Source organism: Hoplias malabaricus, chromosome 3, assembly GCF_029633855.1.
Source record: "Hoplias malabaricus isolate fHopMal1 chromosome 3, fHopMal1.hap1, whole genome shotgun sequence".
NCBI classification, from domain to species: domain Eukaryota; kingdom Metazoa; phylum Chordata; class Actinopteri; order Characiformes; family Erythrinidae; genus Hoplias; species Hoplias malabaricus.
This window is the reverse complement of record NC_089802.1, coordinates 13,312,990-13,326,407: the sequence shown is the minus strand read 5'-3', so window position 1 is coordinate 13,326,407 and position 13,418 is coordinate 13,312,990. Positions and strand designations below refer to the sequence as shown.

General features: G+C 37.7%; 2 protein-coding genes across 2 annotated transcripts; both read right to left on the bottom strand.

Moving 5' to 3' along the window:
* Positions 1-194: 194 nt before the first annotated feature.
* On the bottom strand, positions 195-6,515 carry si:dkey-21e13.3 (uncharacterized protein LOC100150043 homolog). Its single transcript, XM_066662624.1, has 5 exons — positions 6,410-6,515; positions 5,239-5,343; positions 3,718-3,840; positions 2,941-3,066; positions 195-1,456 (listed from the first exon to the last, which is right to left on the bottom strand). The coding sequence occupies exons 1-5, from the start codon at positions 6,453-6,455 to the stop codon at positions 981-983; spliced, it is 876 nt and encodes a 291-aa protein (XP_066518721.1). The 5' UTR covers positions 6,456-6,515; the 3' UTR covers positions 195-980.
* A 2,054-nt stretch (positions 6,516-8,569) lies between these two features.
* Positions 8,570-12,238, bottom strand: si:ch73-127m5.2 (uncharacterized protein LOC561202 homolog). The gene is made up of 4 exons (XM_066665687.1): positions 12,139-12,238; positions 10,497-11,419; positions 10,223-10,352; positions 8,570-10,100 (listed from the first exon to the last, which is right to left on the bottom strand). Exons 2-4 carry the CDS (start codon positions 11,266-11,268, stop codon positions 9,689-9,691), a joined length of 1,314 nt encoding a protein of 437 aa, XP_066521784.1. The 5' UTR covers positions 11,269-11,419; positions 12,139-12,238; the 3' UTR covers positions 8,570-9,688.
* Between the last annotated feature and the right edge of the window lie 1,180 nt (positions 12,239-13,418).

Sequence of the window (13,418 nt, the reverse complement as noted above, 5' to 3'; positions counted from 1 at the left end):
AACCTGATCTGAAACCTGCAGATGTCAATCCAAGGAATCAATCCTTGGTACATTATCCACATAAGAAAGTTTACTTCTATAGTAATAGTTTCTGAGATACAAGGTTTATTTTGTTTTGGTTACGATAGTGACAAAATACAACATTTTATTGAATTAATTTCCTTTCAAAACAACCACAAGTTAGTTAATCATTTTACAGGCAGATGAAACTAATAGAATTTGGACATACAGCTGTGTCTAACCTGGCACATCACCAAAAATGTCACCTACAATACTCAAATGCTTCATCTTTGAGAGACTGGATGATACGGGTGTGAATTGCTCTCCGAACAATGGACTGATCTTCCCAAACTAACCCAAACCTCAACATTAATGTGTTAGGAAGTACTTGGAATCTGCACAACAGGAATGTAACCAACTTTTAAGACTAAACTTACGAATCGTTGACAGATACCTGCAAATAATTCTCCTGAAATGAACAGAAGGTGGATTAAAGGCAAGTGGTGTAAACAATAGAGACCAAAAAACAAAAAAAGATGTTATATATTATTCTCATTTTCTGCTCATTATACATTTGTTTTTAACTGATACTAAAATTAATAATTTGAACTAAACTGCTGTTTGGGATCAAAAATAAAAGAAAGTGGTCTTTAATTTTGCACAGCACGGTTCTTCCTCTTGTGTTGAATACTGTCGCTTTCCAAAGAAAAACGTATTTACATTTCAATTTTTAGTTTACTACATCATTGAACACAGCAGCTGATGATGAATGGATTATTAGAAATTACATGGAATAAAATACTTTTACAGTGGCTTCCATTGAATGTTAAGTGTGTTTTTCATTTTGGAGAATACATGTTTTTCTTTGGACAGCAATAATACAGTAGCTGTGTAGGCTCATGACACATTTAGTGGCATCCATCTTGTTCCATGGTCAAAGTTAAGTCAAACTATTCTCTATCAGTGATGACACTCTGTCTTCACAAGAAGGTGTGGAACACTGCTGTCTTCAGGCTCCTGTTCTTAGGAATGTTCTTCACTGAGTACTTTATAACTTTGTAGAACTTGGGGCAGCAGCCCCAGTGTGTGAAGCTTGGTAAGCGCCAGCCGGTCTGCCGTCCATTCTGTGCCCCCCAAAACAGAGTGGAACATCTTTGAAGTGTTTCCACACTCACTGAGTACTGTCCCTGAGACCACTGGTTCAGTCTGACCATTGTCACAGCAGAAACAAAGCCAAAGGAGTGCTGGGACGTGCCGTGGAAGACTTGTTCTCCCTCGTCAAAATGGCCGCTCTTCTCCCACACAAACTTGGAGTCGTCCTGCTCTCCCAAATCTGCTAGGTTACACAGAGCCAGCAGACAGGAACTGAGCAGGGCTTCATTCTCACTATGCTGCAGCAGCACAGACACCAGTCTTGGGACCACGCCCAGCCTCAGCAGCCTCTCCTGCTGCAGACCTGCAGAGAGAAAAAAATCAGGGGTTATCTGCTGAATCTACGTTTACAAATTAGAGAGAAAGTATGTACTTTCCTTAATATCTTTGTAGTTTGAATTAGACCGCTTTTTTTCGCTCAATGGTTGCCCTCAAAAACTCAGGAAACTAAGCATTGATTCTTAAAGAAGAAATAGAATTAGGACATGTGAGATACATCGGGCACCATTAAAAAAATAGGTTACTTACAACAGAGAAACTCAAAAGGTTGGATGAGGAATGGTATTTTAGTTGCAGATAAAAATCAGTCGGTACCAATTTAAAATAAGTAACAATTTAAAATCTGTTATTATATGGTTATTAATTACAAATCATTAATAATCATTTTTAACACAGATCAACCTTTATTTTGCCTAATACTGAAATGTCAAGGTAAAGCATAGGCTAAAGACCTGAGAATGTGAATTTAGTCATTTCATATTTTAAGATATATCACATCAATATTAATGTCTAAAAACACATTTTATTTTTGACTAATTGATTGAACTTGGTGATTAAAATATTAAACATATTGACAAATATGTGCTAGAGATGGGCAAACTACAAATATATATTTATATATATATATATTTATATATATATACTATATATATAGTGCTCTTAGATTTTCCTTTCCTAGAAAGAACATATTAATTATACGTCACACTGACTTAGCGACTACACGCAGACCGCATTTTATATTTCCGGAGTTACTTACTGTTTTTATCATTAACCATTCAACAAAGTCTAGGACAGATAGGACAACGATATATGCGTGCGAATTTTCATTTTTATATTTTATATTTGTTTTACTTTATTTTTTTTCATTAATTCATTATTTGATTCAATGTGTGGGACGGGTGAAACTGGTCAAATAAAATCCCATGCAGTTTTGTTAATGAAGAAACCTCTAATAGTCTATAACCCCTCCAGGAACCTCTAAAACCCCCTCTGCAGTCCATTAAACACCAGACATTAACCAGAATTGAACTGTTCCTCAGAGAACTGCTCTTTACGGAAAGGCTCCTAGAGGCTTCCTAAAGGGTTCCAGCAGTGCGGCTAGCTTAGGAACACCAAAGGGTTGATACATCCTTTATTTTTTTTTTTACCATCATTAATTAATTTGTTCATACATTTGTTCATTCATTTATATATTCATTCAATTTCTGTAACTACTTTTCCTGTTCATGCTCCTGTCTGAATCTGGATGAGTGCTTAGATGATCACATTATGCTAATGAATTTCCCCAGCTGAAACATGATGCCTCCATCTTAAAGGTCATGGAATGAACATGATCTTTGTATCAGTGCAATAGGACATATAGGACAATAGGACATATCTCATAATGACTAAAAGGAAGCTATTTTGAGTCATCCGAACACGCAACACCCTAGCAACACTATATTTTCAAAAGTATCCAGACTAGATGATGTGGTCAAAAGCATAATTTAGAAAAACATGTTGAATTACTGCTATCATGGCAGATTCTCCCGATGGCTCGGCTAACATGCAGCAGCAGATCCTGGTCCTCACTGAGCAGCAGTGTCAGAAGAGCAGATATAATACCAGTCTCAAAGCAGCTGTCTCTCACTGGAGCTGTGAATACACACCGAAAAGAATATTGGATTATATAGCACATAATAGCACATAGTATCGCAGTCACACAGCTCCAGGGTCATGGGGTTGTGGTTTCGAGCCTTGCTCCGGGTGACTGTCTGTGAGGAATTTGGTTTGTTCTCCCTGTGTCCGCATGGGTTTCCTCCAGTTGCTTCTGTTTCCTCCCCCAGTCCAGAAACACACGTTGGTAGGTAAATTGGTGACTCAAAAGTGTCCATAGGTGTAAGTGAATGTGTGAGTGTGTGTCGCCCTCTGAAGGACTGGCACCCCATTCAGGGTGTATTACCTCCTTGCGCCCAATGATTCTGGGTAGGCTCCACACCAACTGTGACCCTGAACTGGATAAGTAGTTACAGACAATGAATGAATGAACAAAATTTGTCAAGTGTGGAGAATGTGAAGGGTCAATATCAAATTTGGCAGCATATCTGAGGTGATCTCCATAGTTGGTGACTGATAGTATGGCTACATTTAGTAATTATACTTGTATAAAATGTATGCATCAGTATTATTGATAAAATATTGGATCAGTGTAGGTACAAGGCAGGTATATGCAAATGGCATGTTAGAAAGACTTTTTACACTGCAAGTCATATGTAGCTAAATCTGGAACAGTTTTACTGTGCTCACCCTCTCTGGCAAGTTCAGCTACCAATCTGGCTGTGTGTACAGTGAGAGAGCTCTTTCTCCTCAGAGCCTGAGCCAGGACAGGCAGTATGCCACTCTCTACCACCTGCTCCGAAAGGCCTCGTTCTAAAAGAGAAGCACACAGACAGACCACATTCAACACACACACACACACACACACACACACACAAATTTTCAGGGATCATCAAGATATAACCAAAGTAGGTAACACTTTAAATTACAGCCCGCTATTTACTGGATAAATACAGAGTAATTACCTGTCAAGTAAGCCGTAAAATAAAATATAAGTACTGAGTAAGTAAAGGGTATGATACTAGAAATATGTGGTCATTACTGGTACAATATAAGTACCTGTTAAGTAAGATGCAAGATAAACAAGTACAAGTAAATGCCATGATACTAGAAATATGTGTTTATTACTGGTATCTTAAAAAAACATTTTACAAATCATGCATGTAACTACGTTCCAAATCCATTGTACACCTAAGCATAGTTATAGATTACAAAACTGAATTAAATGACAGTTTATGCAAGTGGCTATTACGGTCATTGTTTATAAATAAGGAATGCAGCTTGTATTTTGAATTGACTGTAGTTCTGAATGTAATTATAGATCCTTTAAAATGATTTGCGGTGCACATACAGGGAAGGACATGGTCAGATACTTTTATTACAGGCGTTAGCAGAGTTTCATGGTGCTTTGTACTCATTACAGTTCAGAACATGTGATTCACCACAGTAATCATCATCACATACTTCAGAGATATTTTACACTGTTTTTCCTATATGTATTAAGACATTATATGAACATAACTGTCTAATGATGAAATGGGTGTTTCTCTTCTGCTCTTCTTCCTTTTTAACACTTGTAAATAGCAAATAAATAAAGTAAAAGCAAGCAAGCATCACTGTTAGATCAAATCCTTGAGCCCATGTATCCCTGTTTTTAAATTTACCTCATGTTGCATTACCATACCCTTAAGCACGTGATGTCTTTAAACTGCGCAATAAATGGACCAACATACGTGTTCCAAATTTAAAGGAATACTATCTTGTACATTTAATTACTTTTTCAGATCCCTCCATAACATTAACATGAAGATTTACATTGACGTCTAGAGATCTGAAAAAACAGCAATGATATGAACATTGTCATGTCTCAGACATTTAAAACCAGTCAAACTTGTCTTATCTCCTTTCCCCTGAACAAATTGAGTAAGGGCAAATCTTGGTCATGTTTACACAGGTGTAATGTTCCCTCACAGCTGGCCACCTGCAGAGTAAGAGTTTGAAGGAAGACTGGCTAATCAGACCTGTCACTCAATGGCTTGAACAGAGAAGGATTAGTGTGTTTTCAAATCCACAGGGTCAAATCCAACTCAGCCTCCAGTACAGTTGCTGGTATGTAGTTTATATGCAAAATTCCCCCCTGTAATGAATACATTATTAATCAACATAGTGGCTCATAACACATCAAAGAAGCTATATATGTGTGTCACTTACTCCTCTCCACAGCAGCAGTCAGAAGAGTGTCCAAGTGCGGTTTCAGTTCCTCCTCGACAAGCTCTGTGGTCACACTGATGGCATCTAAAGCAGCACAAAAAGACTCTGTGCAAAAGAGGAAACCAACAACATTAAAATCTCACATGTAAAGTCATAGTCAGCCATTAAAAATATGAGACAAACATTTAAATACTCAGTTTGCTGACTAAAATTTGAGAACCCCAGCTGCTGTTTATGGTGTGAACTGACAAATTCCCCAGAATGACATGCAAATAAATCCCGTGCCATTGACCTCTATTCATATTTTCCTTCTCCTGTGAAGTTACTATTTGGGAGATATTCCATTGGACAGTGACAAAATGAATGATGTATTGGTCCACAAAACTTATAATGTGACCTTAAAGGTTACTAAAGGCCAAATTTTTCATAAACTCTTCATAATGCAATCATTGAACTGCTCATTCCAGTGATTGAGATACAAAATGGTGCATTGTAGATAAACTAATCAACTCTAATTTCTGTCTTTCTTTTAATTTCTACATGTCTTCAGATGGTTCTGTGTGTAATGTTGATAATGTTAAAATATTGAGTGTTTTTGTTTAGAACACCCTGTATGCACCTCTCCTCCATGCATATTTTTTAAGAAGCAAGACTAAGGTCAAACGTTCATGTAAAACAAATTTTCAATGGCAAAACAAAGGTATCCAGCAGAATATTAATTTTCCATTATGTGCAATAGCATTCGGTGAGGCAGCTTTAGAGCTATGGATGTCTGGTTCCAATCAGCCCCACCACCGTGAACAATCCTGACTCTCTAGAATAGCACCGCTTTACATCAGATCATGCTGGAATTTCACTTTGATTTAAATGGTTAAATCCGATCCACAGACAGATACATAATTTAAGATGAATCATTTAAGCTTTATAACTGAATAATAAGCCTGGGGATCAAGGCACTGGGGCAAAATTAGAGGGGAAAGGTTTTAGAATTAAGCAAGATAAAATGTATTAGGGTGTAAAAATGGTTTTTGGAAATAATGGGAATATCCGGTATTATTGGTAACACATACTGAATGATAACAGTGATGATTATAGTCTACTGACATCGGTCTCCTACACCCAGATTCACAGGGCATGTTGTTTGTAAGTCATTCCATATCCTGGTACTCACCCTTTGCTGTGCTGGGCAGGTAGTGACCGACCGTCCTCCTGTCCATGTGTGTATGTGTGGAGTACAGTATGGGTCTCAGCGTGGGTTGTGAAAACCAAGATATTCCCACACCTCAGGCCACATTCTCTCTCTCACCTTAACCTTGTTCTACATTTGCACTTGTCCCCACCTCTGGCATGATTAGCAATTCTCCCTGTAATACGCACCCTCTTCACTACCATAGATGAGATGAGTGGCTCTTCACTTCTGTTTCTCATGCATTTTATTTCCTTCATCCCTGCCCCCTCTCTCCCTCTCAGATCTACACTAATGCACTGCAAATCCTAAATCTCACTAAAGCTCTTTGCTGCATAGGTAGCCTCTGGGTGACACTGTATCATGCAGTAAGCAGTAAAGACTCAAAAGATAAAATAATATATAAAAAAAATGGAAAACAGAATCGGACACAGGAAGGTATAGAGTTAATATACATATATTATATGTATATAATAAAAAAACAGGTATGTACAGTTTGATTTTGTACTGAGTTTCAATATGTATTAAATAGGCTATGAAATGTGCTATATCAATAAAGAACACTATGTTCTAACCCCCCTATTATTAGTGGATTTGGCTACTTTACATTTTTCATACAAAGCTAATCTTCGCAGAAAAGCATGAAATGGAATGGGATGCTCTGGAACAGGCTGTTCTGCTCAATGCCAAGCAGACAGTACCAAGCTTTTGGGTCTGTGCCGAACTGACGGAGCACTTTCAAATAATTTTGGGAGAGTGTTTAAATTGCAATTGTGATCTAAATCTAATCAAATCTAAATAGCACCTAATCTCACTAATGTGCTTGTGGCTGAATGTCTACAAATACTCACAGCAAAGTTTCAACATCTACAAACACCTGTTTCCAGGAAGTTAGGAAACTCTGTCAAATTAATTCAAATTCTATTCATTAAACACTTTATTTAACTGACAAAAGTACAAAGAATATTCCAAAGATTTCACTGATCAACTTGATTGAACTGTCTATATATCACTGTCAATATAAAGACTTTAAGAATTTGATGCCAGCAAAATGTTTTTAAAAAGTTGGGTCATCAGCAGATACCACTTTGTTACATCACTTTTCATTTTAATTACACTGTTAAATAATTTGAGAACTGATGATACAATGGTTGCAGTTTTGCTGTCACCACAGTCTTTGGTCACCATTGTTTGATTCTTTTCTGCTGCAGTGCAGGCAGGCTAGTTAAGCACATGCACTGTGTCTACAAAGCCATGCTCTTTTAACATGTGCAGAATGAGGCCTGGCACTGTTTTGCTGAAATAACCATGGACTTCCCAGGAAAATATGTTGCCTTGATGGCAGCACATGTCTGTCTAAAATCCCCAAATATGCCTCCACATCAATGGTATCTTCTCATATATTCAATTCACAAATACCATGGTCACTGATTAACCCCAATTACAGTGAGAGATGTTGGTTTTTAAACCTATTGTTGATAACATTGTGGATGGCAGCAGTTGTTTTTGGCATGAATAACAATCCGTTTTCCTGAAAACAAATGAAATGTGAACTCAGCTGACCGCAGCACACAATTCCACTGTATTTTTGAAAATATGTGGGGAGTTTTTTGTACACATTCTTTTTGTACAGCTAAATGATGAAAAGACCTAATTTATTCCCACCTTCTAGTTGAAACATTCTTTTTGAACCTTTTATCAGTTATCTCAACACATTTAGCACCACGACACATCCAAGCATGCAAAGACTGAGCCATCGAAGGGTGCTCTTTCATACATTTAATATTCAATTTTTGTATAGTTTTAAAACAGTGTAATGAATATTCTATAAACTTACCGTGTTAGTTTCGCTCCTGCCCCAACCAGTTTCTATTGCAAGCATCAAATTATAAATTTGTCCATTTTTAATAAAAAATATTAAGGTTGGTCAGGGGCAACATTGTAAATCATTGCTTTGTACTTTGCAAGTTAACTAATCGTCCATGAGAATTAAACAATCACTTCTCTTTTTTTTTGCACCTTTTTCCAGAAACAGGATTTGTAATTTAAAGATTGAATGAGTGGATGTCCAGAAACTTTTAACCATATAGGAATAATGCTAAACTGGAAGAAACATAAAATAATAATTCAGTAATTCAATTATGAATGAAACTAAAATGGTGGAACTGAATACATAATGCTTTTAACAGAAATCAAAAGAGAAGAGATTAAAATAAATCAATAAAAATGTAAAGTTTAATATACACTATTGAGCAACCTGAAATATCTTCAATACAGGCTACAATCATTCACTAGTCACGCAGTACACCAAATAGATTCCAAGGTAATATATAAATATTATATAATGGCATTGCACGCAAACCGGTCATCCTATGTAAAATGCATGGCGTTATTCAACTTAAATTGCTCTGCTATTATGAACCAGAATCAGCAGCACCATTTCAATGATAATTCATTACATTTGTTTTTAGATGACTTTCGTGTTTCACCTTTATATGCTCTGTAATTATAAAAAAACAGATGTAAGCCATATGTACAGATCTATACAAAAATCTTAGCCATCCATGAAAATTGTGTAAAGTTGTACATTTCAGCATTAAAAATGTATGTTTTAATATTGTTTATGACACTTTAAACTAAATACACAAAAATTGTGATCTTGTCCATCAGAGTGCTGACTAATTTTTAAGCCTAATTTACAGTTAGCATCCATTCTTTAATTATATCCAGTCATTAATTAATTACAATTTAATTTAATTAAAATTTAATAATTTAATAAATTGAATTGAACAAAGTCATGAAATGGTTGGTGTGCAGAGGAAAAGCAGAAACCAAACAACCAAGAAATTAATAAAGTAAAATAATATTTACTCATGGTCATTCGTATATATACTCTGTTATATAATGTTTCTACCAGCAAAAAGCACTGCTGAATTATAAATTATTTTCATGGATTCCCAAGATTTTTGCACAGAAATGCACGTTTGTTCTTCACTTGAACACAAATCAGAAGAATAAAACAAGGTATGAATATGACACTTTTAGTAGGATGCTAATTGAAATAAACACCTCACTCTCTCTGCCAATTAGATGGTTCAAAGACTGATTTTTTTATATCTACATTTGACAAAATTAAAAAACAGAACACGGCCTTAGTGTCAATGTTTAAAGAAAATGATTAATCTATCAATACAAAACTAAAATGTGTTTTAAAAGGAACCCTCACTCTGCATGCGCACATTCTCTGTGTCCTTTAGTCTCAGTTTATGCCAGCCCTGTGTTGGGGCCTCCAAGGCCACTTGATATGGTCTCATATCCCACAGACACCAGGGTCAGAACACTACTTTCTATGTCTGTGGACTGTGAAACCTGTGGGACAGCAGGATCTAGTCGCATCTGTTTGCCTTTCTTCTTTCCTCTCTTGACCTTTTCCTTGGGCTTCCCATCCTCTGTGTTGGTCTTAGGCTTACGTGTGCGTTTCCGTATCCTCCTCGTTGGAGGCTCAGGTTTGGGATCTGTGTTCCCAGAGAGGATGCGGATCTGCCGATCGATTACCTCATCAATAATGTCCAAGGCTACGTCCATCATGCCATTACCAAGGCCATGGGTGACGTTGGAAAATAAACGGCTGTTTGCTGGGTCTTTGAAAACTTTCCTCATCACTTCTAAATAGTTTCTGTGAAGCAAAGCCATAATATTAAAGAAACATGGAAGTACTTTTATGACAATACTACATGCTAAATGTAAAATGATCACATTTAAGCAAGAAGCAAACTTATCAGTAGTATATTACATTACCTTGTTTCAATGATCTTTGACCAGTGTTGTACCTGGTTCGTGTCAGGCAGTAACTGTTTCGCCATATTTTCATAATCCACATACTGTAAAGCAAAGTCCTTCATATCTTTACACAGCGCTGCTGTGTCACCTGGAAAAATATATATTTTTAAAAACTGTATGTAAAATTGCCACCAATAGCTCTGAAAAAAACTGAAATTAACTCTTTGAATCACTGACAAATAAGTAAGATATATAACATTTACTACAAGCGATTTAAGTTTAACGGTCTTACCCTCTGTGAGTTTGGAGAAAGAGCTGGACACTGCCGTGTTGGTGCTTGGTGACAGGCCAAAAACATTTAATGACTCCAGTAGACTTTTTTTACTGGCTGGGCCTCGACTCACTCTGGTGTACGCAGCCAGTGATCTGAGAGACATCTTTTCAGGTGGCTCCAGCCTCCGTTTAACTTCATCATACTCAATCTGATACTTCCGGGCCTTTGAGCTCTTCATGTTCGGATCCAGGAGGGACGCAACCTCTGCAAAGGGAACTTGCAATCTGGTAGGATCCTGAGAGGCTTGGACACCCTGGCTGTCTGATGTGCCTTCAGTTGCAAGGTGGACTTGTGAGGGACCATGATTTTGTGGTTGTCCCATGTTTGGTGGCTGCCCTTGGCTTTGAGGTTGGCCAAGGCTTTGTTGTTGCATATGGGTTTGCGGCTGCCCATGGCTTTGTGCTTGCCCAAGGCTTTGAGGCTGCACATGACTCTGAACCTGCCCATGGTTTAGTGGTGGGCCATGGCTTTGTGGCTGACCACGAGGTGGACCAATGCCATGCAGCGAAACCTGGGATTGTGATGATAGCTGGACTTGTGACTGAATTGTATGTGGTACAGCTTGACAGGAAATATCTTGTGGTAGAACATGCTGTGTAATAATATGTGCAATGTTAGGGGGTTGAGGTGGAGCCGGATACATGGTAATGATGGGATTCCCAACAGCCACATGGACCACCTCACTGTTTTGGGGTACAGTGGACATATGCATCCCAGAAGATGGATCCATTTCCAGAACCTGTTCTGAGATTACTATTTTACTTAAATTATTTCAGTCCTTTCTTCTTTCTTCAGGTTAATCATTCAGTTTCTGAAATTTTGTTGTGAAGACCTTAGCTATGGTACGTAAGTGTTTCTTCATAAAATGTCTGAGCCAGTGACTGTAGAAATATGAAGCAAAACATTAACTGCAAAAGTAAAAAAAAGCCTTGTAATCATTTACATTCATTAGAATCATTGTATTACTCATGGACAGAATTATGTTATTGTGCTATTACTGTGGTGTTACTGTAATTCACATAATTTAACTTTTAATAATATTTTTGTAAATTGTATGGAAATAATGGCTTCCTGCCAGAGTGCTTTGCGTTAGAAGTAATCTATCAAGTGTTGGTGTGTGAATGAAACAGACCACCCGCCCTTAAGGCAGTTAATCAGAGAAAAAACAGCTTATCGTATCGCCACCGTGTGGAAGTGAACTTTGTCGTAGCCGAATGGAGCTAGGCTACAGGACTTTGTGCGAAAACTAGGGGTACTTAAATTACGTTAACGTGAGGTAATTTGTGGGGAAAGTAAAGCCGGACGCTGGTTTACTGTCACTTGACACGTAAATCACGAGGAGACATTTCTGTCAGTGTACGCGCAATCCTCCTCCTCTCTGTCCATGTGTAAGGGCGGACTTTAAGAGGAAGATAATCCACTTGTTTTGGTGGAGTAGCCGGCCAGGCCGGAGCCTCGGAGGGAAGCCTGCTGTGTGAAATGTGATGCGGCTCGTTTTTACAAACACAAACACGTCCAGAACGCAACTCAGAACGGCTGCTGACGATTAAAAACTCTAACCTTGAATCTGAGGCGAGCTGCTGACAGTATTCTTACTTACCGCTCTACGGTTAGACTCGAGTTTAAAGCACACTGATCCTGGACCAGTCCATGGCGAACTCTCCGAAGCTCTCCTTCTTCCCCGACGCCGTTTCGGCGGGTTGCAAATCAGCACAGAGGGCTCTGTCGCCATGGCTATATTATCTCCTGCTCTGAATGGTCTGCTCATCTGTCAATCAATAGAGAGGCGAACTCGCTGTTCGCTGAGCGTTCCGTCCGTCGTATTACGTCACACCGGAGGGGGCGGGACATCCGGAGCTTAAAGCGGTTCGACAACAAAGACCAGAGCAGGGGTTTAGTGTTCTTCGCACCATTTTCTTTGTTTTGGGTCCACAGTAAGTTAAACACCACGACTGTATTGCCATGAGTAATATACTGAGAAATATGTATGTAAAATAAATGTAAAGGATATTTAAACATAAGTAAATAGTCCCTCATAACAACCCATTGGTGTTCTTCAAATAAATCACTTTAATCATTATTAAAAACCTACACGGAGCTTATGAACAATTTGGCCTCTTTCAGTCGACTATTGACATAATTAAAGTTGCAATTTAAAAACTAAAACCTTTATTATTTTTTATTAAATGGGGGATCCCTGAAGTCTTAAGCCTGAAACAATTTTTTCCACCATAACTTCTCAAAACTAGCTAGCCCTGTGTACTTTCTCCTCTGAGATATTCTACGGGTCACAATTCAACAGACATTTCATAATTTAAATAACCCTGAGATATTAGGAAGTAGAAGAAAAAAATCTCGCATTTTTAGTAATATAGTAAAATAGACTGATGAGTTCAAACTTGTTAATTTAGTTCTACATTTAAGGAAAATTATTTATTTACTCGTTTTATATTGTAGGTTGATCTGTATCCTTATGCCATTAGTACTGAAAACTAAACTTAATTTTCTATACTAAAAAAAAATAAAGCTTATCAGCACTTGATCAATTAAATCACTGTCAGGAAAAGAGCCTCTAAAAAAGTATTGTTCTTGAGATAAACCCAACTTTTTATAAAAAAAATGGCACCCTGATTGTGGACTCACTCAGTATGTGACAGACAGACAAGCTGAGAATCAACTTAAGTTTTAAACGTGGTTGCTCGTTTGAAACGTGTCTTTGAAATGCATTGGTTATGTTGCTTTGGAGGGAAAAACGCTACTCGGACCACTAGGTGGCAGTGTGTGCTTTCCTGCAAGAGCCTCATTCTCCACTAATTGATCTAGCTGTTTGTTGACTTCAGTTTAGGCACTCAGCCTTTGTGAGTGTTTTACATAGTGACA